At 37.3% G+C, this 23,741-nt stretch overlaps 1 protein-coding gene and 1 long non-coding RNA gene across 6 annotated transcripts in view; one reads left to right on the top strand and one right to left on the bottom strand.

Annotated features, from left to right (window-relative positions):
- Positions 1–738: 738 nt before the first annotated feature.
- Positions 739–23,741, top strand: part of B3GNTL1 (UDP-GlcNAc:betaGal beta-1,3-N-acetylglucosaminyltransferase like 1) — a 124,078-nt gene continuing 101,075 nt past the window's right edge. For 2 of the 5 annotated variants that reach the window (XM_040530898.1, XM_040530899.1), the window contains exons 1-5: positions 1,118–1,361; positions 5,613–5,729; positions 5,855–5,954; positions 11,122–11,186; positions 21,671–21,736. In XM_040530898.1, the coding sequence (XP_040386832.1) occupies positions 1,299–1,361; positions 5,613–5,729; positions 5,855–5,954; positions 11,122–11,186; positions 21,671–21,736 (411 nt within the window). In that variant the 5' untranslated portion in view covers positions 1,118–1,298. Of the gene's footprint in view, positions 943–1,117; positions 1,362–2,608; positions 2,696–5,612; positions 5,730–5,854; positions 5,955–11,121; positions 11,187–12,445; positions 12,522–21,670; positions 21,737–23,741 lie in introns of those variants that run through there. The other 3 variants (XM_040530901.1, XM_040530900.1, XM_040530902.1) reach the window with 3 other exon arrangements.
- On the bottom strand, positions 1,049–2,541 carry LOC121057140. The gene is made up of 4 exons (XR_005813657.1): positions 2,457–2,541; positions 2,299–2,343; positions 1,646–1,826; positions 1,049–1,126 (listed from the first exon to the last, which is right to left on the bottom strand). It is a non-coding gene; the product is annotated as an uncharacterized LOC121057140 (long non-coding RNA).

A 23,741-nucleotide genomic window follows, 5' to 3' on the forward strand; every position in this document is an offset into this window, starting at 1 on the left:
TGGTTCTCTTTCCTTGGGGAAGGAAGCAAGGGGTTTGCTCTGGGTTTTGCAGGCTGGTTTGCATAATGAGGTATTGGTCTCTGACTGGAACTTTTGTTTGGTTCAGCGTGAGTAAAGCAATACTCTTCTACACTTTCTTAGATAAAGCAAGGCATGTAGGCAACATAAAAGTGCTAGCAGTCTTTGTCGCCAGAAAAAAAAGAAATGATCATATTTAGCAATGCTGTTCACAGCGAGATTAAACCAAAGCTGGATGGAAGGAAGCTGTGTAGATAATTTGAAATAGATTCCAAGGATGAATTACTGCTTGGCTGTCTTCCTCACCTCCTCAATTCTCAGATTTGTGTGCCAACAAACATTTTAAGATAACTCTGCTCTGTTTGCTCCTTGAATTGTCTAGCTGTTTAACAGGCTCTTCAGATAAACAGGGGATAATCTCAGGATTTTGCTCAACAAAGATTGCTTTGTGCAAATTTTAAAAATTCTGAATAGGTTGTTGTACAGGGCCTGGTCTCGCGATTCCTTTTAGTTGTGAGTACTTTCAAGGGAGTAAGTGGTTGCACAATCATGGCTGGAGTAAGTAAATGATCAATAATGATATCATTACCATCAACTATTTTCTTTTTTTCTTTTTAAAGGTTATTAAAAATACAATGGTAGCACTGAACAGGCCAGTCTTAACCAAGGGAAGTACTAAGGACACAGACAACAAACAGAATTAAAGAGCATGTAGGAAAGTTCAGGCACATTTACTTAAGATATCAGCGCGTCCCCACACCGGCCCTTCAGCGCTGCCAGCACGGGGCCAGCACACCCCTGGGCTGGGCGAGTGTTTGTGGCAGCCCCACACAGGCAGCGAGCAGCGATGCTTGAAAACTTCAAGACACGCGACAGAGGGCGGCCGGGGCAGTCCTCACGGGCCGGGCTCAGCCCCGGGACTGGGTCAGTGCAGCCCTCACAGGCGGGCTGAGCCCCGGGACCGGGCTGAGCCAGGCCCTGCTCCCCTCAGCGCCTCGCTGCTCGCCGCCTCCTAGAGCGGCGCACACCACCCCGCCGGCGCTTCCGGCCTCTCTGCAACCGCCCTCATCTATCGTTGGTCCTCCGGGCTGCGGCGGCTGGACCGGGCCTGAGGAGGGAGGGGGGGGCTCGCCGGCGGCCCCGGGGCTCGGCCCGGAGGGGGGGGGGGGGGGCATTGCGGCGGGGCCGGTCCTGAAGAGAAACGGCCTCTTGCCCTCCTGCCCTGCCTCCCGGCCGGGAGCGCCCGGACAGCCCCGCCTCCCCCCGGGGGCGGAGGGGCCATGGCGGAGGCGGGGGGGACGGCCGGGAGCCGCCCGGCGGGGCCGGGCTGCGGCGTGCAGGTGGTGCGTGGGGCTGGGGGCTGCGGGGGCTCCAGGGGTTGCGGGACTCCGGGCCTTCGTCGGGGTTTGAGGGGGCTGAAGGCAGAGGGAAGGGTTTGGAGGGACTGTGGGGGAAGGCAGAGGGGTGGGTGTGCAGGGGCTGTGGGGGAAAGGCAGCGGGATGGGTTTGGGGGGGCTGTGGGGACGAAGGCAGCGGGATGAGTTTGGAGGTGCTGTGAGGGCAGGCAGCGGGGCTCCTCGAGACCTGGTTGTCCTTACGGAGTGAGGCGCTGGGCACATTTGGTTACCTGGGTTTGAAAAGATAGCCTTAAAACTTTCTTACGAAGCGTGATTCTTCTCCCTGGAAGGTTTTATTTTTAATTAGTTTTTCTTTAGCAAATATATACACGTACCCAAACACATACACGTACCGTGGATACGGTTTGGCAGCAATTTACATTTGGGTTTAGCGAGGCAAACATACTAGTCCTGAAAAAAAGCAAAATAACACAGATTATTAGGCAAGTGAAAATGATGAACTTCACAGAATCTCAGAGCCTAAAAGCAGGTCGAAGCTTGTGTCCTAAAAATCTTCCTGGGTTCATTTAAAGTATCCCATGGATGAGGTTTGACAAAACTAGCTGGTTTCTGCCAACAACATTGAGTTTTTAAAGGGTTTGGAATACTGATATGAAAGCCATCATTTAAGAGTAATGGTTTCTGACTTCTGTAAAATTTTCAGTGGTGTTAAAATGATTTTTTTTAAATTTATTTTCCACATTCACATATGGAGATTGGTAGGAGCCAATGTGAACTGGAATTTGCTGAAGCTGAAAGTAACATTTCACTTTGGGGTTGTTTATGGTGTATGCCCTCAGTAGAGGAGGTAACACCGGAAACGAGAGGTTTCTTGGGCGTAAAAGTGAGTTGCACAGTTTCTGTCACTTTTTTTTAAACTCACATTTCTCCAACCTTGTGATCGATGTATTGTTTTTCAGTAGCGTAGCTGAGGGAAGGAGGAAAGTTTTGTTGTTGAGTAATACATTGGTAGAAGAAACAGGATTGAACTACCTGCTAATCAGTTAGCATTCTGTCATTTTTCCATACATCAAAACTCACTTAGCGGAGCAGCCATGAATCATCTTCAGCTTAGTCAGGGCAAAACGACTTCACTGAAACCACCTAAAATCACTTCAGGCCTTATTCTAGAACTTTGAAGTCCAGAGGAAATCAGATAGTGTCACAACGCTCCAATCCAGATCAGGTTCATAATGCTCATAATGATCATTTAACTGTTGTGCTTGGCTGTTAGGCCATGAAATGCTCCTCTGCTGGATTTTGCTATAAATAAGTCTCAGGTAATGAAAGAATAATTCTGACTCAGTTAACCTTGTAATGACAAAAATACATTAGTTATATACAATTCATGTCCCTGTGTTGACTCAAACTTATTTAAAAGAGCATTATGCGCATTTTACGTTCTCTATTGTGGCGACAGTTTTCAAATATAAAAGTGCTGCAAAGAGAACTCAAACAATAACCTGTGCTGTGAGTGGGCAGTAGGAGTTAGCATCAACTGAGCAAAAGGCTCTAAGACTTTAGGAAAACTGTGTTCCAGGTCTCCCTTTGAGACCTGCTTTTAGAGGTTGCCTTAGCAAGACTGGTGTTTCTCACTGGAGACTGTGGTTTGTCAGCAGTGACAGAGCTGTTGTTGGTTTTGTCCTGGGACAGAACATCTAGATAGGATCTCTTCAGTCTACTACCAGATGACTTTTTTCTACAAATCTGCACCTGTACATGAAATTTTGTGTCCAAGTTCACATTTTTCCCTCTTTAAATGAACCAAGGTGTCTGGAGTGCTTTGGTACAGTCACAGAATGGTAAAAGTCAGTTTATAGGTACCCAGCTTGGGGCAAGTGCCAAGTACAGCTTTTAAGGCTGGCTACAAATGTACAAATGAACTAGAGAGAAGTGAAAAGTTAAACTCTGTGGTGTATTTCTCTTTGGCCTAAAAACAAAACAAGAAAAAAATGTAAATGCAGAAGAACAGTAAACTGATTAAGAGTGGTAGAACCCAAGACATTTCTTTGGTATCGTGTGTTAGCAGTACTCAGGCATTTTAATCATATTGCTGCGTGCAGTTATTTGTATGGATTTGTTAATTTTTCAAGTTTTATGTGGCAGCATCATCAGCAGTTCAGTGCTGTACTGTATTTTGATGGGCATGTAGCTTACCGTTGCTGTGACAGTTGTGTGGAAGTAGAACTTGCTCATAGGAAAATGTTCAAGAGCATGCTAATCTGTTATTAGTTGCTCTGTTGAGATCAGAGTTGGTGACCTCAGGTATTTATGGATTGCTTTTATCTGTGCTGCCGTTAAAGTACTGCTTTTACTGTTTTCAGTTCAAGCTGAGCAGAAAAGTCCTTGAATGATGATTTGCGCTGCTGCTCTGACTGAAAACAGGAGCTCACTATGGAAAAAAAGCAAAGTTGTTCCAGCTTTACAGTTTTCAAACCAATGTCAAGCCAGTTTGTGATGGTATAGTCAAAATTGTACTGAGTTAGGTAATTAAAAAAAAAAAAGATGAAGAATCATTGACTATTCTGGATGTCCAAAACTGCATTGGAAAAATTGGAGAACACTCTTCTTTCTGAATGAATATGTTAGATTGATTAGCATGAACATTTAGGGTCTTATTTTAATTGCAATCTAAATGTAAGAGAGATTAAAATCCTGAGCAATTTGGATATATTGATTTAGGATCTCAGGCCTGCTTATTTTTTGAAGTCTAAATGCACTAATGAGCCATACTTCTGAAATAATCTTTTTTTCTTTGTCGTATTTTTTTGTATTCAACTTGACTTTTTTTTTTTTTTACCTTGTCCTTATTTTACTTGCTTATCTCTCTACAACAGAGGTCAAAGACTTTCTTTGCTTAAAAATGTAGATACCTTTGCCTTTACTTGTTTTAAATACCCCTTTTTCCTGTCACAGCATCCTGCCAAAAATCAGGATGTTCATTCATTTTAGACCAGTATATTTTTTTTTATTTTGCTGCGAAATGCTGTTAAGTTTTTTGTTAGTCGTTGTTACTGTACATTGTACTCTGCGATATCTGAGTGTACATATATTGTACTGTGTAAAAAGAAAGAAAAAAACAAAACCAAAAAAACACTCAGTGTGCACAAAATATATCTACCTCCTGATGTGTGCATTTGTGTGTGTTTGCACAATGTGCGTGTACTCAACTGTGCACCAGATCTGTAACAAGTCCATTTCAGAGCTCATCTGGTAGATTCTCAAGATTCTCACATGCTCACAGTAGGAACTAATCATCTGGTTCTTCCAAGTGTTTGTTTATGGTTACACCACACGATAAGGGGTTTGAGTTCTGTTTCTAGGAACTTCTTAAAATGTCCCGTGAGACTTTTTACAAGTTACTTGGGCTCTTTGCCTCAAATTCCCCATCTATTATAAGGCACCTGAACAGGTACTGGTTTGGCCTCCCCCTTTACAGACATTGCCAGTGTACTGTTACTGAGGCAAATTTCCTAGGACTGGCATGCTGTGAATGAAAGGTACTCTTTTTCGAGATATAGAAACAATTTTGGGGGTTAAAGATGAGAATACTGATGAGTACTTAAACAGAGAAATCCCTCATCTGTGATTTCTAACCAATTTTAAAATGAATATTTCAGATAAGTTTTCACACTTCATGCTTATGGGGCTGAAACAACAGAGGCTATAGGAGGAAAGCCTGTAGTTGAAATGAGAGACTAAGGAACTATGTCATAAGTCATCTTCTAATGTGTTTGATATCAATTTTAGATAAAACCATTTAAAAAACTTGTCTAGAGTCCAAGGATTCAGGCTGCACATATAATACCTCCAGTAAGGTAATAAGTCAGAAGAAAAATTGATGAGTAAGATCTATTAATGGAAGATAGAAGTAAAGAGTGTCTTATGAAATGCAGGAATACTGGAAGCAAGTTAGTGTCGTGTTATAGATGGTTTGTCAGCATTTTTCGTTCAATAGTCTCTTGTTTCCTTGGAGATCTACCAAAAGTAGAATTCAGCAAATGTGAAGTTTGGAGAGGTGAAAGCAAATCATGTATTTAAAATAAAAATAAAGGTACCTTGCCTACTTCCATATTCTTGTGATCCCTTTTTGGTGAAAGTTAGTTTCAGAAAGATCTGGCACTTCTCCTTTTTAATGAATATTCTTGTAGTATAAGGACAAAAATAGTGCTTACCGACTTTTTCTTTTTTTTGTAGTCTGTCATTGTGCCTGTTCACAATAGTGAATGCTGGTTAGATGAGTGCTTGAAGTCTGTCTGGGAACAAGATTTTAAACAAACCATGGAGCTGTCAGTTTTTAATGATGCCAGCAAGGTATGTTTCAGACCTTATTGAAAATACTGTCCAAGTCAATACTGTCTCTGATAGAAATTTTTATTTTGGCTGTTTGGTTCACCACATAAACTAGAATAGCTGCACCTCTGTCATCATTTTTCTAGGACAGTTCAGCTGAAATCATTGCAAAATGGAAGATCAAGTTGGAAGATGCTGGTGTTCCAGTAATCATCGGTAGCAATAATTCTTCTCAGCCTCGAGGAGGTATGTAACTTAATAGTGATTTTTTTTTTAAGAGTTAGGTTGCTATGATAGACATCACTGTTTTACTTTAAGAAGTGTCTTAGTAGCCACTTGCATTGCACTGGGAAAAAAAAACGCATTGGATGCGGAGGTCTGGAAAACAAAAACTCATTCCAATTTAGAATTTGGCCCGGTTGTTTTTGGCTCCATAAGATTTGTTTATATGGCCAGGAAAGAAGAACTTGGCTTGATACTTATGCTCTACTCAGCAAAAGAATTTTGTTTAATTGAACTGTACACAATGTTGTTAATGCTTACAATTTTACTGTGGCTTTCTGATATCTGATTTATCTTCAGAAGATAGGTCTTAAGAAAAAAGAAATACAAGATTTCTTATATAATCATTTAAAAAGTAAGTGCTTGTCAGGATTGTAGAACAGACCCTGAGAATGTGAAATAAAGACTAACAAGCAAAATTATGTGAAAAGGTTTATTTTCCTCCTGAATCTCAGTCCTGCTTCTTAGTCACTTGAACAATTTCCCCCTTTCCCAAGATACATTCCTTGGAGTAAAGTCCAACTTTATAAACAACGCAATTTAATTGAAAGTCATAGATTTTTATTTTATTTTATTTTTTTACTCATTAATGGCTGTGAAAAAACTTGGCCATGTTCCGTAATGTGGAGATTGCAGGTTTCTTACTGTTGCCATTGCAAAACTCTACTGATTTAAAACAGTTAAATTTGTGGGCCAAGCCAAATGAAGAGGTGGTTCTGGGGTTTTGCAATTGGGCTGTAAATAACAGTCATGTTGAATTATGAAGTACTTTGCTGCTGGATGAAGATACAGATGGTTGGATATGAACTGTAAAACTGTGTTTTTAATTTTAATCTCACTCTTTTTGTCAGAAGTGGAGGAAAAGCCAGTGTTTGCTTTTGTTAAAGGGGCAGAGGCCTGGGGTGAAATGGAAAATGCATTTTTGATACCACTTTGATCAGATCAAAACAGAGCTTTAAAACAAGTTTTGATGTGGGAGCTAAAAACTCGCACTAAAACTCCTTGGTATTTGCACAAGAGGCTAAACCAATATGTGCAGTGATCTACCTGACAGGTCTGTAGTGGGATTCCCTATTGATTTACATGCTACTGCAAATTGCATGTAGCCACTGGAAGAGATAACAAATCTCGCTATCAATTTTTCTTCTGTTTTGTTTGTTTTATGTTTAGGCTTTTTTTTTTTTTAGCAGGCAATGTAAAATTTACAAAAATGTAAAATAGAAATAAAAGCATGTTGCTCTTTGAAGAAGCTGATGTTGAGTGGCATTAAAGTTGGAGAATCACGGCTGTGTTCTGAAGATCAGTAAGAGGACGAAGCAAACAGAACACTGCTCATATTTTTATGGGAGCTGTAGATATAATACTTCTGTCATTCTGGGTTTTGTGACAGTGAGTAGCCAGGTAGGAATTAATATAAAATTTCATCCAAATTTGTGTCTTTCAAGATAATCTCAATTAAGAGACACATTTTGGAAACACTGTAACACAACATCTGGTAAGTTTGTGGTTTTTTTAACACAATATCCTGTTTGTAACTGAAAAGAAACCCAGATTTATAGACTAGTCAAATTGGTCTTACTATGGAAAAGCCCAGTTCTGTTTCAGAAGGCTTAATTTTCATCCCATTGTTGAAACACAAATAACTACGAGTTTCTGAACTGAATTCATCTGTGACTTGGTGTAGGCCCCTGGCTTTATTTGCTTTCATTTCCTTTGACTATAGACTTCTTTAATGCTTTTTTTCTTTTTTTTTTTTTTAACAGTTGTCAGACCTAGCAATACTGAAGCATTGCAACATAACTGTTACTATAAATATTTTTAGTGTTTTAATCTTTCTAGCATGAACTGTTGTTGTTTTGACAGTGCAGCTTGTAATATTAGCGTTGTTAAGCTGGTGATGAGACAAGGTAGGTAGAGCAAATACTTTTTGGCAACTGATAAAGCTGGAGTTAAGCAATGTAAAGAATTGCTTGTATTCCAGGAAACTTATCTTCCTTTTTTTCCACCTCAACTACTGGGTGATCTGTCTTCTTTAAAATCTTACCTCTTTTAGTAGCTGGTGATCTAAAAAGCTAAGGAGGTTGTGATTTATTGTTACTACCATCTTGTTATATAGTTTCCATTTTAATAAAATATTTCCTATGTATAAAGTCTTGTTCCAAATAGACTTGTATTAATGGCATGTGTAAACTAGTTTTAGTTTGCAAGAACACAGGTGCAAGGTTTTGACGATAATTTATGGTAATACTCCGAAGTCAGTTCACCTTTGCACTCTAGGAAACTGAAACTAAGTTTGAGTTGTGAACTACAATGAGTATCTTGTGCCATTAAAGAGAGATGTCAGATTAATTTTTGTTTTAACATGTATTTGCCAGTGTTAGGATAGCTGAAACCTGAACAAATCTTTAAGAAATTGTTGGAAGGGGGCACAGCTGTGAGCATTGTTTTAAATAATAGTATGAAATGCATAGTTCTTTTTTTTTTTTTTAAAAAAAAAAAGCTTATTCATGTGGAAGTCACTCTCAGGTCACCATTAAAATGAGGACATCTTTTCTTCATGGTTGTTACATTTTAGGAGCAGGTTACTTGAAATCCATAGTATTTGTTTGCTTTCAGTGATTTACTTTTATTATGTTAAGGACTAGTTACAACTGTAAGGAGTCTTTCCTTTAATAGAAGATGCTTTAGTACAGAAACAATGTACTAGTCAGGCTTCACATCTTCAACTATTTACACAAGATTAGGATTTATTTCTGATTCTTTTCTAACATGTAAAAGAAAGGGGGGGACCTACAAAAAAAGAAAGGGTCACTTGCCTAAAAAAAGGAAACCTTTTTCTTTCCAAGAGTAAGGAATGTTAATATCTCACTGAGGCTTAAGTTTTTACGGTTGTAACCATGGTAACAGGCTCTTTTCACCAAGTAAGCAGGCCTTACAAAACTCAGAGACCTGGCACAAACATTTGATTTTCTTCAGTAGAGTAATATTAAAGAAATTATTTAGCTCATGCCAAACATAGGATTCATTGTGCTGAAAACTTTTTAATATCTAGTTTCTCCTCCAGGGAATTATATCTCATTTTAATAGTTTTTTAGATATGCATATTCTCTATTTAAAAAAAAAAAGCTAGTATAAGAAAAGCTTCAGGATGGTTTCTGTTTTAATCTTAATAAATATTTTCCAACTCTTTTTCATAATGAATATTTAATACTTTGTTGTTTTTTTAAAGCGTTTCTATTTGAAAACAAGATCTGAGGTATTTCAGAAAGTTCATGTAGTAATATAACTGTCGTCTTGTAGTTGTCTTTGAATCTGCTTCACTTTTTTCTTCGTTATTGATTCCTCAGACTTCGTTAGTTTATACTGAAGATGGTTGAAATGTTGGAGTGTATACTAATGGCAGGATTGAAATGTAAATACAGGCTGCTTTACAGCTGGTAATGGTATATCCGAGTATTTATTTGACTGATGTCGGGTCAAATTTTGTTCTATCCTGTACTTTTTCCTCTTTCTTTAGTAGGGACCTCTGCAGTATTAGGGTTTTTGTTGTTTGGCATGTTCAGACCTGCTAACTTGCATCAGTTGTTTCCTACTAAAATCACTCATGCCAGGATCCAGCTCTGCTGTTGTGCAAAGTACTGACTTTGCCAGCTGCTTTTTTACTGCCAAAAGAAAAAGAGAGTGAGAGTAACTGTATATATGAGAATAGATATTCATACATGTATAAAAAGTTGTATGTGAATATGCTGTAAGATAATAAATCCAAGAAACCTATGAAGAGGAGAAGTTAAGGTAACTCAAAGACACCCACAAAGTGAGAATTAAAATACTTGAAATACAAAAGAATAAAACAGTTACAAGGAAGAGCCTTTATCAGTACTGTTGCTTTGACAGTTGATCTAATGTTCCTTTGAGGTGGTAAGAAATGCAGTCATAAGTCTTTCTTTACTTGGACAACTTAGCAAGATAGCCAAGAAGCAAGTGCATTAAACTAAGTAAACCTTTGAGCCCAGTTAAATTTGTTTCCTGAGCAAACTTAAACATGGATCTCACAAAAAGAGCAGAGAAGGCTTTTGACTTTTTTGAAATGCCAAATCAGGAACTTAAGGAATAGTAATATTTAAACCTACCCGACTCCATGTCATGGTGAGATGTTATGGCTTTATCTTTCCAGTTTTCCCTTTAAAGAAAAATAAAAATCAACGCAACAGTATTACGTATCATTGCATCACATGGTTAGCAAGCGTATCAGAGCGATCTTGAGCTGGATTCTCTGAGTGGGTTCCAGAAATACTTGAAATAAAGCTTAAATGCTATATGTATATATTACCAAATGGAATTTCTATAGGTTTTTTCAGAATAATACAATATAGCATGGTCTTGTAATGCTGTTTGTGACAAGAATTCAAAGACCAGAATGTACTTAGGTAGGCCTTGTCTGCATACAAAAAGTGATTCCAGGTAAACCAGCTTACACTTCTTCCTTGCAGATGTGTTTCCAGTGCTGAATTCATCTCACTGCTAGTTGCTGCAGTTCCTTCCTTATCTTTGGTTGTGCATTCCAGCTCCCTTTTTCTTTTTTTTTTTTTTTCCATTTTTTTGTAGCTTTGCCACTTGGTTGACCCTCCAGCCTCCAGTGCTGTCATCTGCTTCAGAAATTAAGCTGACAAAAAAGTTTTCTTCTAGTTCAACTTCCTGAAATGGCATGGTAAAAAAGCCTAGATTGTCATCTGACTGAATTTATATTTCAGGGTTATGATTAAAGAGATGAATATGTATATTCAGCCAAGGTTTTTCATCATCTGTATGTGTACTGGATGTGAGGCCTAGGTAGCTGGACTCTTCAAGGTTTATATTCTGTATTTTCTCTTTTGGGAGGGGTAGTAAAAGTTCAGTTCTGCCTGGTGATAGAATTTTGACATATACATCTGATTAACCACGCAGAGAATAATACTGAAATTAACATACATTTTAAATATTTAACAGTTACCTGGTTTAAAATATGGAAAAATCCGTATTTTACTTGATACTGATTTTTGTACTTTCTTTGGTCTGTTCCTGACTGCAGTAAGCTTAAAAAAAATTCAAAGGTAAAAGCTACTATATAATTTTATCTTTATTTTCTCAACAGTTGGATTTGCTAAAAATCAAGCAGTAATACAGAGTTCGGGAGCCTATCTCTGCTTTCTGGATTCAGTAAGTTGATACATAACGTTTGACTCAGTTTTGTCAATAAGATTGTCTCATCATTTTTGGTGTCGTGGTTGGTTTGCCTTAAAGACAAGCTCTTTAAAGGTGGTTGGGTGTTAAACATGGCGGTTACTATTTATAGCCCTAAAGTTGCCTTCCAACCTGTAGCAAGTCCACAGCGTCACACCATTCTTTGATCCTATGGCATTTCACAAGCTTTTGTGAGCAGAGTTGGGCAGGGTTGCTGTGTAGCTGTTTTTAGGATTTTTGCTTTTCCACGTGCTTCAGAAAATGATATAGGTGAGAAACTAAGAGCTAATCTACTGGCTTTTTAATGCAAAATAGGAATGTCACATCTCCCATCTTGCTTTTTTTTTTCCTTATCCTTTGTTGTATACCTTCTGTGAACCCATTCAGCTCACTAACCCACAGATAGCTATCTGACTTTATACAGCTTAATATGCAGTGAAGGGTTTCACAAATGTGCATAGCTGATCTGAGGAATGGTGCCATGTGGCTAGGATCAGGCAAAAAGAGCAGGACCTTTAAGGCTCACTGATCTCATGTAATTTCACCTGAAGATTGATTCTTTCCTCTGAATTGGCTATGGTTTAGTGTAGTACTAGGAGGAAATGGCTGCAGGAAGTGTAGGCTTTCAGGTAGGGTGCAAGTTAACATTATGGTTGTCTGTGCTCGTTAGAAAGTCGCGTGATCTTTTTCATGAGAGTAGGGAGGTAAACTCTACAGCCTTATAATCACACAGGTTTTAATTTGGATGTTCTTTCAGTTTGCAAACTCCATTTGTTGTACCAGCGATGCAGATTTTTTTTTCCGACAGTGTACTGTTGCAAGACCCAAGGCAATTTGGCATAAGTTTCTTGTCTTACTTACTATTTAAGAAATTAAGCTTTGCTGTTGGCTTTCCTGGCCTTTATTCATCCTGTTATTAAATTATTACGGTATATATCAACACTTTGCCTTTTTAAAAGAGTATATTTGAATTTATCCTAGCTTCCTGTTAGTGATTTTTTTACAGAGTATATTTATATAAATCTTTGTGTACAAGTTTATGGAGGGTGAAGCTTTGAAATGCAGTATCTGATATATATATGTATAAAATGGTATGTCAGAAAAACAAAATTTGACACATGGAACTCACAATCATACATACAAATTAATGGGTGTTTGGACAGGTCAGCTTCTTACACGTCAAAGAAAAGTATTTCATATTCAGCACTGAGTGTCAGTTTCTGTTTCATAAACAGATTGTTTTGAGGAAGTATGAGCATGAAATCCACTGCTCTGTTTTTGATCCCCTTATTCATCAGATTGTAAGAGCATGTGAGTATTACAAATTATGCCACAAAGTAGTTGAAGTGATAGCAGTTTTGTTAATATGAATAAACCTGGGATCCAGTTCTTTTTGTTTTACTTCAGGTAGACACAGATCCCAGGGCCAGTTTAATTTACATGAATGATTCTGTGTATTTAACTCTCCTACATTGTGAGTCAGTGAAGCTACTTACGTGAATAAATGAGAAAAAAATAGATATTAAAATTTTGCAAAGTATTTATCCAAGCCTGAAACACCTGAACTACATTGCATGGGGTATTATAGAAGATACATGATATAAGTTGTGTACATACTTATGTTGACTGAAGTTAGCTGGAGTCCACGTAAGCATGAGTGAGAAATTAACATACTGTTCTATTGTCCCTTGGAGCTTCATATCTTCTGTCTCAAATCTGTATAAAATAATTTACTGAGGTCAGTCTTTCGATCCAGACAGATGTAGTTGTTTGCAAGTTAATATTTTTGTAGAGATCTCTTCAGAATTCTTAATTTATTTGCCTTATGGTGTTTATGCACAATGCTTCTTTGTGCTGCTGTGTTCTGTTTGCTGACTGTTCTATTTGCTGTGCGGATGAGAAAACAAATTACAACTACTATGAAATCAGTGGAAGTTTTGAATTTCTGCAAGATTATTATTAGCATAAGTTGATATTTCATATAATTAGAACCTAGTCAAAGTGATACGATTGAGAATTTTATGACTTCCAGTATGGATAAATTTGGAAGAAGCTAACAAGGCTTTCTGTTCTACATATTTCTATTCCTGCTATTGAGCTACATGCTGCAAAACAGAAGTCATTCTGACCTAGCAGAAGCCTGATCTTGGTACAAAGAAATACTAAATGATTGGCATTACTTAAGTGTATTTTCTACCATCTCCCCTTGTGGCTGCCATTGTTTGCTGAAAACAGATTGGAGGAAATAAAAATGAATGTGGAAACTGTTACAAGTCTAAAAATTGCTCAATATTTTGGCCATAGTTAGTAAATGTTGTGTGATAATAGCTGCAACACAGATGTTGCCAGCTGTTTAATAGCTCTGCTTCTACACACCACCTACCTTCTTCATTTCAGTCACCAATCCAGTGTCAGGCTCTATAGGGAGGAATGCTGATATCAGCCGTTTGGAATGTGCTGCAGTAATGCCAAGGAATTGACCTTCAGATGTGCAGGCATAATTGAAGCTTTGCTAGAGGTGGGTGGAGAGAGGAACGGGGCTGTGTCAATAGCTTGTATACATTTTGTATAGGTGGAGAAATGCGTTGTGGCTCCTCGTACGTTCATTTCACTTACGCATCTTTGGGAGTATTAGCCCCAGAGAGACTGTTTTGCTTGCCATTCCAGCTGGAGTCAAGCTGCTTGTGTTATGTCTCTCAACACAGATTTGCGAGGACAACAAATTGGGAAGAAATGTGGAGGGAAAAAAAAAAAAAGGTTACAGAGCTCAGAACTGTCAGAATTTGATCAGCCTATTCTAGTATGAAGTGGCAGCTGTTTGACTAATAGCTATTATAGAGTTTCTTTGCTGTAGCTGTTGTTACAGATTTCACCTCTAAGCTACTGAGGCATTTTTCCCACCAGCAAAAGTAGAAAATGTGAAGATACTTAACAAATTGTTCTTATTGTACTCCCAGAAAAATCTTGGTCATAATGACATCAGAGTTCACTAATTATGCTAATGTATTTCACAGTTATTTTCCTCCTTTTCAAATTGTCTGCATTTACTTTATCTACCAGTTGCATTTTATTGTGATTTTAGTTTGTCAGCTCTCCGGGGTGGTTACCATCTTTGTTATAATCATTTACTGAAAATTCTTTTTTTTTTTTTTTATTGCTTTGAACTGCTATTTTCATTGACGCTTACCAAACATACCTATCCTTCTATAAAACTTCATTTCTTTAAAAAGGAATGTGCTTTCATTCCATCCTAAGAATCTGTGTAGTATCCCATTATTTCAGGTTTAATCAAGGTGTTTTTGGAGGTTTTCTGACTTTTAAAGAAGAAATATAAAATCGTGTCCTTTTTCTGACCTGCAATATTTCTAGCCCAGTCATATCCACTTGAGTCCTTGACCCATTTGTTTTAGTCCTTTGAAAGGCTCTGTTGGCAATACATTGCTGTTTGCAAGATTCTTACTTAGCCAGTTAAGAGTTGTGACTGTGCCGTGCTGTCCCTGCACAGGGAAGCAGCTGAGCTTTATTCACCAAACTGAGGGTGGACCATCAGAGTCAGCGTTCTGCTGTTTGAATTGGCAGCTGCCGACCTGTGCTTTCCCATTTGTGACATTTGCTTTTAGGATTTCAGTTGCAGAATGTCAGTGTTGCTGTCAAATAGTGCATAAGCTTGTCTTGAATTTCAGGTTCAAAAACATTTCAGTGAGGGGTGTTCTTAAAGGTCTTGGGAGAAGGTGGTTGGGCCTCAGCTAGCTGCTTGGTATGTTTCGGGGACCTCCAGCCTTCAAGCTAGTTTTCAGTTATTAAAATAGCTGCTTGGTTTTATAGGCTCCTTCACTTGCTGGTTTTGGAAGTTGCCGTTTTAAGTTACTCTGCAGGCATTAATAACCTTTTGAAATACTTTCATGGAAATTACTATTTGTATAGGCTAGAAAATGCAGCAGTGATCAGACTTCATGTATTTGCTTTTTTATTGTTGTTGTGACATAATATTCCTTGCAAATTTGATCCCCAAATTAAAAACTGAGAGAAAGTGTTACTCAATCAGCAGGTGAATGGATGTAGTGGTGAACTCCATTACCAGAAGCTCCCTCTCCCCCGAAGAGTTGTATGTTTTTCTGAATCACTAAGGAGAATGAAAATATTTAAAAAAAAAAAAAAAAAGGGGGGGGGGGGGGGCGACACAAACAAACAAGAAGTACTTGAAGGCATCATTCCTCTTACATATATGTTTTTACATAACGGTATTAAAGATGGATTAAATGTACCTGTCTGGAATGTGAAATGTTACTTGTCTGTTTCATAAATAACCAAACCTTTAGAATTTGGCTGCCATAAGCTCCGTACACACTCCTTCATCAGATTATTAGTTAAAGGGGGTGGTTGAAACTGACGGGGAGGATTTTACTCTGGTCTGAGTTTACCGACTTTGCAGTGTGAATGACTTGTTTCCCTTGTCTGTAAGCACTCCCATGCTTTTTTTCAGTGATCCAACTGTGAGAAAGATCCAAAATTTATCCCCAGTGACCTCAGAAATGTTAGGTATAGAACAGCATATGTCTGCATTTGCTGCACAAACGCACCAAGGTGGGAATTGCCTTGATGTCAAAAATTTCCCATCAATTGATAGTCATGCTGAAGTAAAAGATTCCATAGGAAGACTTTAAATAATTTTATGCTGGTGGAATGTGCCAGTCAGTCAGGTGCATAAGATCACTGAACATGTCCTCCGATATAGGACTCTTTCTTGCCATGTTCAAGAAAGAAATGATGCACCATGAAGTCAGCTTCTTAACCTTGGAAGTGGTTCCTTTGTTGTCCCTTTCTTTCTCAAGGTAGTTCAGAAGTAGAAACAGAAGGGAAGCTTTTTTTTTTCCCTCTGATATTGCAAGTGCTGACAGTGTGTGTGTTCTGCTCAGGTGAGACGTGCGTGGAATTCGTGTGCGTGATTTTAATGGGTTTGATAGCGTGGGGCTTCTTTAAAAACACTGCTTCTGGAAAACTGACGATGATGAGCGTATTTGCTTTGGTAGTCCTGTCGACAGGCCCGGTTTGTGGAGGCTTTAGGCCTTTTACTTCCCTAGCTCAAGGAGTTGTACGGAACAATAGTGAAGAAGGATTTCACCTATAGTCTGAGCAGGTGCAGGGTAAATGAACGCCCGTTTGATGAATTGAAAGACTTTGGAGATGCCATGTCGTTTCTTAGTGAATCTGATGATCCTTCTGGTGCTGCTGCAGGTTGTGTTTTAGGGGCAGTAGCTGCAAGGGAAAGAAAGGGCTGTTACTGCCAGGACGGAGTGTATCAGCCTTTTTTATTTTATTTTTTTTGAGCAACATGAAGAAATTTGCAAAAGTGTTTGATGCAGAGTCTATAACGTGAGCTTAAGGAAGCACTTCAGTACTGAGCTTTAATTCGTGTATTATTTATGTGAGCTTTTAAAAAGAAAGCATGTATTGTATGTTCTGTTGTATGTTTTGTCTTTACTTTCTGCAGTAAAAAAAACACTTTCAAGGGAAAATCATCATTATCACTGTGGAGTTCAGTGTGGTCCAGACAGCCTGCCTGGTTGAAGAAGCCAGTGGATGTTTGTCATTTAAATTTATCCAGAATGATTTAAGAAACAAATAATAAAGCAACAACGGCTTTGAAAAGTATCTTTAAACTTGGATTATTGACTTAGATTTCCTTTTCTTTGACTAAACATACAAGGAAAGTAAAACAACTAGCTCAGAGTAAATTGCGTGTGTTTATGACGAATGCTTGCCTCTGGTTGGAAAGAAAACAATGTAGCTGATAGCTGTGTAATGAGCTGTTCTGGTCCTGCAGCATCTGTAAGTGGTGTAGAACTTGACAGGAGCAAGGCAGCTTTCTGCAGAAGGGATGTATTGGGTAGGACCGCGAGCGGGCAGAATGCCTGCCTGACTGAAAGGTGATGGAGATCACGGCCTCCCACTGGCAGAAACACATCTGGGCTTGTTTAGAAATCCCTGCTGGCTTTTCATGTGAAATAAAGTCCTTTTCATTCTCCCATCTTTCAGCAAATTGTTTCCCTACTCAGAATGGACACTGGAGAACAGGAAACATGTTTGTAATCAACAAAATTCCTACAAAATCTGGGTTATTTTCAGTGCCTAATGTAGGCTTTTGTTTATATTGCTTTATTGCTTGTCATTTACCTGTTTGGCATTGTTTGCATCGTGTATATGTACGTATTTAGCTGGCAGTAAACCCAGCTATTACCTGAGATTTTTCGTAATTTTTTTCCAAAGTTTGGGGAATGTAGTCACCTGAAAGTAGATTTACTCAAAAATTATTTTTATTTCCTTATCCTATTGTAAGTACATACTTAGTGGAAGCATATTTATTGAACATTATTTTAAATATGTTCTTTTGTCCATTCTTTCAGTGAGGGGAAATCTCTCTTCATCCTGTCTGCCTTCTATCTGCCAAGAGACGACCTTTAGACGCTTTCATGTTAACAGGGAAAAATGAATATTTAATTTTTTTTTAAAAAAAGGGAAGTTTAACAGAAGTTTCCACTAAAATTCAATGTAATTTACTGCTAGCCTTATCTTCCCTAATTACATCTAGGAGACAGAAACGGACTGAATGTACTTTGCTATTTCTAAATGTAGTCTGTTTTTCTAAACAGCATCTTTTTCTAAATTCAGTAGTATGTTTTTTCTAAACAGACTAAATATACTTTTGCAGCTAGATTCAGATGTGCACTTTTTTGTCTGACGTGGCATGAGGGAAAATTATTTTGAAAAATGGTCTAATTATTCAACTTTTGTTCTCAGTTTTAAACAAAAAACGTCCAAACTGTTGATGGTAGAAACCAATATCTGTCAACAGTTGCTGAATTCAATATCATAAATACAATATCTTTGATAGGATATCTGTGATTATGTAATGTACAGCTGTATAAATTTAACATCTTAGTTATCTACTACTGGTTAAACTCCCTAAGTTCTTACCAGTACAGTGTGTGGTTGAGTTCTCACTGCTATCTATCACTGGCCTATGAAATTGACAAATTTGTAAAGTGCTCTGATTTCGTGGCATAGTCTTTTTGCTTTTACTCATTAGAACTCAATTCCTTCTTTCTTTCTTTCTTTTTTTTCTATTTTTTTAAACACTGACATATAATGCAACCTCATTACTAAAAACTATTTCTTCAGGATTATTTTCTCTTTTCTGCTTTATCATAGTAAAGAATCTTTAAAGTGTGTTGAAGTTGGATTTTGCAGTTAGCTTTCTTTTTTCATAGCTGTCCAGCCTGAGTATTAAAAAGCTAGGTGGATGAAGTGACACAGTTTTGTCTGGGATGTGATTTATATTTTGTGATGTTCTTCCTCATCATTTGATTGCTTTATTTTATTTGGGATTGTCTTAAACTACTGTTTTTTTTTTCATCCTTCTATAAACCCAGGAAGAATCACAGAACTAAACAGCAATGCGTCATCTGTGTAAAACTTTTAAATAATAACTGATAAATAAATGGAGAGATTTTTTTTATTTAATATTTTAAATAAAGGATAAAGGTCACTCAGGGTAAGAGTTCATAGTTTCGGAATATTAGAGAACAAAAATGTATTTATTTTCTTAAAAAGCATTTTAAAGTTTTTGCAGTCATAGTGCTCCCTCTTAAGCTGGATTTTACATAATACTGATGATCTTGGTGATAGCCTAAGACCCAAATCTGTAGTCTTGTTAGTTTTGCCAATAGCGTCCACATGACATAGTGCTTTGTTAGGGGGAAACAGACCAAGCTGTCTGCTTATAAAAACGTAACGTTGACCTGTATGGTGAATGGAATACTGGATTTCATTTGGATTATTTAAATCAAGTTGATTATTTTTCATCTTTGTGAATGTATGAGTTCTGATTAAATTTATCTCTTGTGCAGGATCATAACTGGAACCTTTTAGCACAAGAGCTTACGTTGTGTATTGTAAGAGATAAAAGTAACGTTGTTCTAAGCATTTTCATTCCTCAGTTTTGGATGGATTTCTTTCTGCATTCTTGGTTTTTAGGGATTTAACAAGAAGACAGCAAGGTGTGAACAAAGCTCAGTTACAATATAACTCCTATATTTTGTATGAAAACCAGATTTTAATTTAAAAAAAAAAAAAAAAACAAAAAACCAAAAAAACAGCTCTGTGGTGTACAGAGAAATATGATTATTGTTGTTCTTATGGGCAAGGGTAAATGTTTTGCTATAATGTTTGCTTGATGAATTGATAAAGTAGATTAGCTGGCAAATATTATTGTTTTGAAGTAAGTTTTGAAGTTTTGAAGTAACTGTTGTAGAGAGCTTTATTCTCCCTTTATAATAAAGGCTGAGAAATCAGATTTTTTCCACTGTTGGTTTTGAAAATGATTAAAATCTCTTATATTTTTACTAAACATATCCTGAATACAGAAAAATGCTTTTGCCAGTATCTCTCTTTCTTCTTTTAAGAACTTGCATGCCACAAGAGTCAGTTTTATTATTCTATTGTTTTATCTTTAACCTTCAATTGTGTTAAATAGTTGGAGCTACTTCTAAAACTCTTTTCATCCTCCTGTTGATTTTGATAAGACTGTAGTGTCACCTTTATATCAAGGTCATTCAACCCTCCAAGCCCTACTTATCCAAGCACTAATCTTGCTGTTGATTTGACTGAAAGTTTTAATGTGAAAGTTTTTGGAAATTCAATACTTGTATTTTGGCTTTAGCAGGAATCTCCTTTGAATAATTTTAGCATGAGGAACAGTGAAAGAATGGATGTAGACCAGGAACTCAGGAACAAGAACCAACCATGAATTATGTTTGCCTGATAAGCTAGAAATGTTTGGAAATACACTGAGGAGAAACAGGTTGTATTAGCTTTAACCAGCGTATAAGAGAGACTCGGTACACCCCAGACCGCAAAGAATGTTTCTTCATATTGCCAGCATGTCTCGAATCTCATGCTTTTAAGCAAGGTTAGTTCCTTATCCACATCCACTGCCAGTATATGGCTATTAGACCTTGTAGTTAAAGAGATGTGGGGTATCTTTAGAAATGTAAAATGTATGAGTGCCCGTAAGAAATGCGTTGATTGCAACATCTGTCATGTAGTAGTTAGGTCATTTCCAATTTGAACAGGATTGAGTTTAGCCCGCTAAGAGTGTTAACTGTGTTTTGAGTGCTGCAGGTTTCAAGTTTTGTTACCTCTTCAGTGTTTGCACTCAGAGTTGTCGCACTGCTCAAGAATATGCTTCGCTTGGTTGTAGTCAGTCTGTATTTCTATCACTGATGCATTTGATCTTTTAACTCCTATTGATAAATAATGCTATTGGGGGTTGTTGGCGATAAGATTATTGTTAAGTAATACGATTATTGTTGATTATTGTTGTTGATAAGTAATAAGATTATTGTTGATAAGTAATGCTATCTCAGAAATCACTGAAAGACTAAATCTAGGAAAGAAAAGTCTTATTCTATATATTGCACTGCTAGTGATTCTCACCTGACTGGAGATTGACTTGCATTGTGGAAAACTGGTACAACTAAGTGTTTTGCTGGGTTTTGTAAACACATGTGCAAGTATTACTTGGAAAATCAGAGACCTACAAAGTAGGGTTTTTTTTACTCTTTGATGTTGGTTAAAGTTTGAGAACTCAACCTATACACAGCTGTGACTGGAAGATTCTGATGAATCTGGTTAACACACAACTTTAATCTCTCGTTGTGTATGCTTTTAGGTGACAACAGCAAGATCATTTAACGTCTTCAGCTTTTACACTACTAGCAGATACCCTAGACTGTTTTAGACTTGTCTCCTTATTCTGTCAGTCTGTATGGACACAAGTTCGTAGCCTATCTGCTGGATTAGTAAGCTTGTGTGCTTTGAATGGGAATATATATTAGAAAGCAAGAATCTTAGTTTGCACATGAAATGAGGGCTTCATTTAAATGAAGAACTTTTTGAGTTGATAATGTTATTAGCTATATCTGTTTTATTGATATTTGTACTTTATAAATGGTTTTACTTCTTGTTGGTGACTATCATCCTGCCATATACTCCTCTGTTGGCTCTCTTCTTTCCTAATTACATATGTATTTTCACTTTATGTGTTTTAAAGAAGGCACTGAAAGCTTACTTGGAGAAACTTTAGTGGAATGTTTTTCAATGTATTTTAATCTATTGAGGTTGAATCAAAGTAGCAGATGAAAATAAGAATGCATTTTAAAAATGCTCTTTCTCATTTTTAACTCCACTTGCTCACAGGCATTGAAGAAGATGCAAATGTGTTACTTCCGGCTCTTTGAAAGAAACAAGCAATGGGCACAGTGACTTTCATATTTGTTCCATTTGTACATCTAACTGCAAGCCAGTAAAATGATGTTAACTTAACAGCATATTCTAATGTGTATCTGAGTACTGTACTGTGACCCTTTTTATATTCAGTAACAGTGTGCTATTTATTGCAGGATGATGTGATGATGCCCCAGCGGGTTAGACTGCAGTACGAAGCTGCCATTCAACACCCAAACAGTGTGAGTACTTTCTTGTGTGTGTTTGTGCTTTTCTTTTTTTTCTTTTACAGAGTGCCGGATACATCTTTAAAAGGATATGAAAATTTCACAGTAGGTCTGGTGGAGGCAGAGCAATACACAGTGTATTCTTTTCCTTTATTTTTAATCCTTGCACTGAATAGTAGCTTTAATTGAATTTCTTTTCCTCTGTTTTTCGCTGTATAGTAAACCAAACGTCATTATGACTGTGATACTCTTTTTCAAATAAGTATACAGGTTTCCTTAGTGTATATAACTTAAAGGAGAATGTCTTTTTTATATAGCCCTCCAAGGTAATGTGAAAAGCTACAAAGGATCAGCTACAAGTATGGTTTAACTGTTTGAAATATTTAAGAAACTGTAAGGAATGCATGTGTTATCATTAATAAACTGGCCTACAGTTAAATCGATGTTTTTCCTTGGTGTCTGCAAAAGAAAACATTATTAAGTAGGATGACATTATTTATTCTTGTGACATGAACTCTCAAAAGCAATCTATGAAAGAGTTGTTTTATGACCTGTCTGATTGCGATGTTAAATCAATTTCTGTGATTAAGTCAAGTATCCCTTGGAGAGAATTTGTGTATATGTACTCCTTACCTGAAAATAATAAACAAAAATAATTTTCTATGACAGTTACTTTTTGTCAATATTACTGACATATACATTCCTTTATAAACCTGAAAACTGAGTTTGTACTTCTGTCAACAATGTTTGGCAAAAATTGGCATAAATGAAATAAATCTCACAAGAGAAAATGTCAGAGGTGTTAAAACTGTGTGCCAGAGGTTTCTGGTAAAGAAAGGGTATTTGACTTGGTTTGTGAAGAAGCTATTTCCTGCAGTTCTTGGAACAAAATGGACAGTTTGAAGATTATTGCTGTCTGGGAATTAAACACTTTGAACTTTTCCTCCCAAAACACCAACTTCAAAGTAGAGATTATTGCGGTTGTTTCAGCTAAGGAATCCCTGCCAAACAACCTGCTGCTTAGTGGTGGGATGTGTACCTGCTCATCGCAACACCTGTACTAGGTCTCTGATGAAATCTGATAATCCTTACGATGTAATTTATGAAATTATAGTTTTAGTAGCACCTGAGTAGCAGTTAACCTAGTTCATATTGTGAACATTAATAAAAAGATACATGGAAAGTTGTTTTTGTTCTGATATGAATCAGTTAATGTAATTCTGTAGTAAAATGCCAAAGAACCGGAGAGGCAAGTTGATCCAGTTAGCTTGCTCTGTGGAGACCAGTGTTAGGAGCTATCGTATTTCTTGCTTGTATGACTTCTGTATCTGTCTATTGAGACTTTTTTAATTAGACTAATTTCAACTAAACAGTTTGTAGGCTATTTAAAAAACACTTCAACTGTTTTGTTTATATTCTGTTATAATTTAGTGTCTAACAACATTAGGTATGAGCCATTAAGTGGCAATTAAATAAATAGTAATGAGTGCCTGAACAGACTGAAGGGTATGTCTTCACGATATATTCTAACCAACACAAACTTGTTCTTCCTAGGCTCTAAACTCATCTAAAGCTGTGGTCCTGTTTTAGGGTGGTACTACTTGTCTATTTACAAAGCTTAACTTGGGCTTTGCACTTCTCTAAATAAAATTGTCTGGAGTCAGTCTGACTTAGTATGGGAAATCGGGGTTTCCACTTTTCAGTTATCTGACATATTAACACAGAAAATCTTCAATTCAGGGAGATGTAAAAAATTCTCACAAATGAATGGAAAAAAAGGCCTGAGATCTTAAGAAAAATGATAAGATGTGTGTGCTCCTCATATGTCATAGATGTAGCACGTGTAGGAAGAGATGCCTATGTGAAGAATCCCTTCTGGGTTAATACTGTGTATTCCAGAACTCTAATTCAAAGGCCTGAAAGGAAAAATGGGAACATCTCCAGCTGCTCCTAAGGAGTAAATACATCAGTTTGGTCCGGAGACCCCCAACAGTTCTGACACAACTTCAGCTATCTTAAG

Source organism: Cygnus olor, chromosome 18, assembly GCF_009769625.2.
Source record: "Cygnus olor isolate bCygOlo1 chromosome 18, bCygOlo1.pri.v2, whole genome shotgun sequence".
Taxonomy (NCBI): Eukaryota; Metazoa; Chordata; class Aves; order Anseriformes; family Anatidae; genus Cygnus; species Cygnus olor.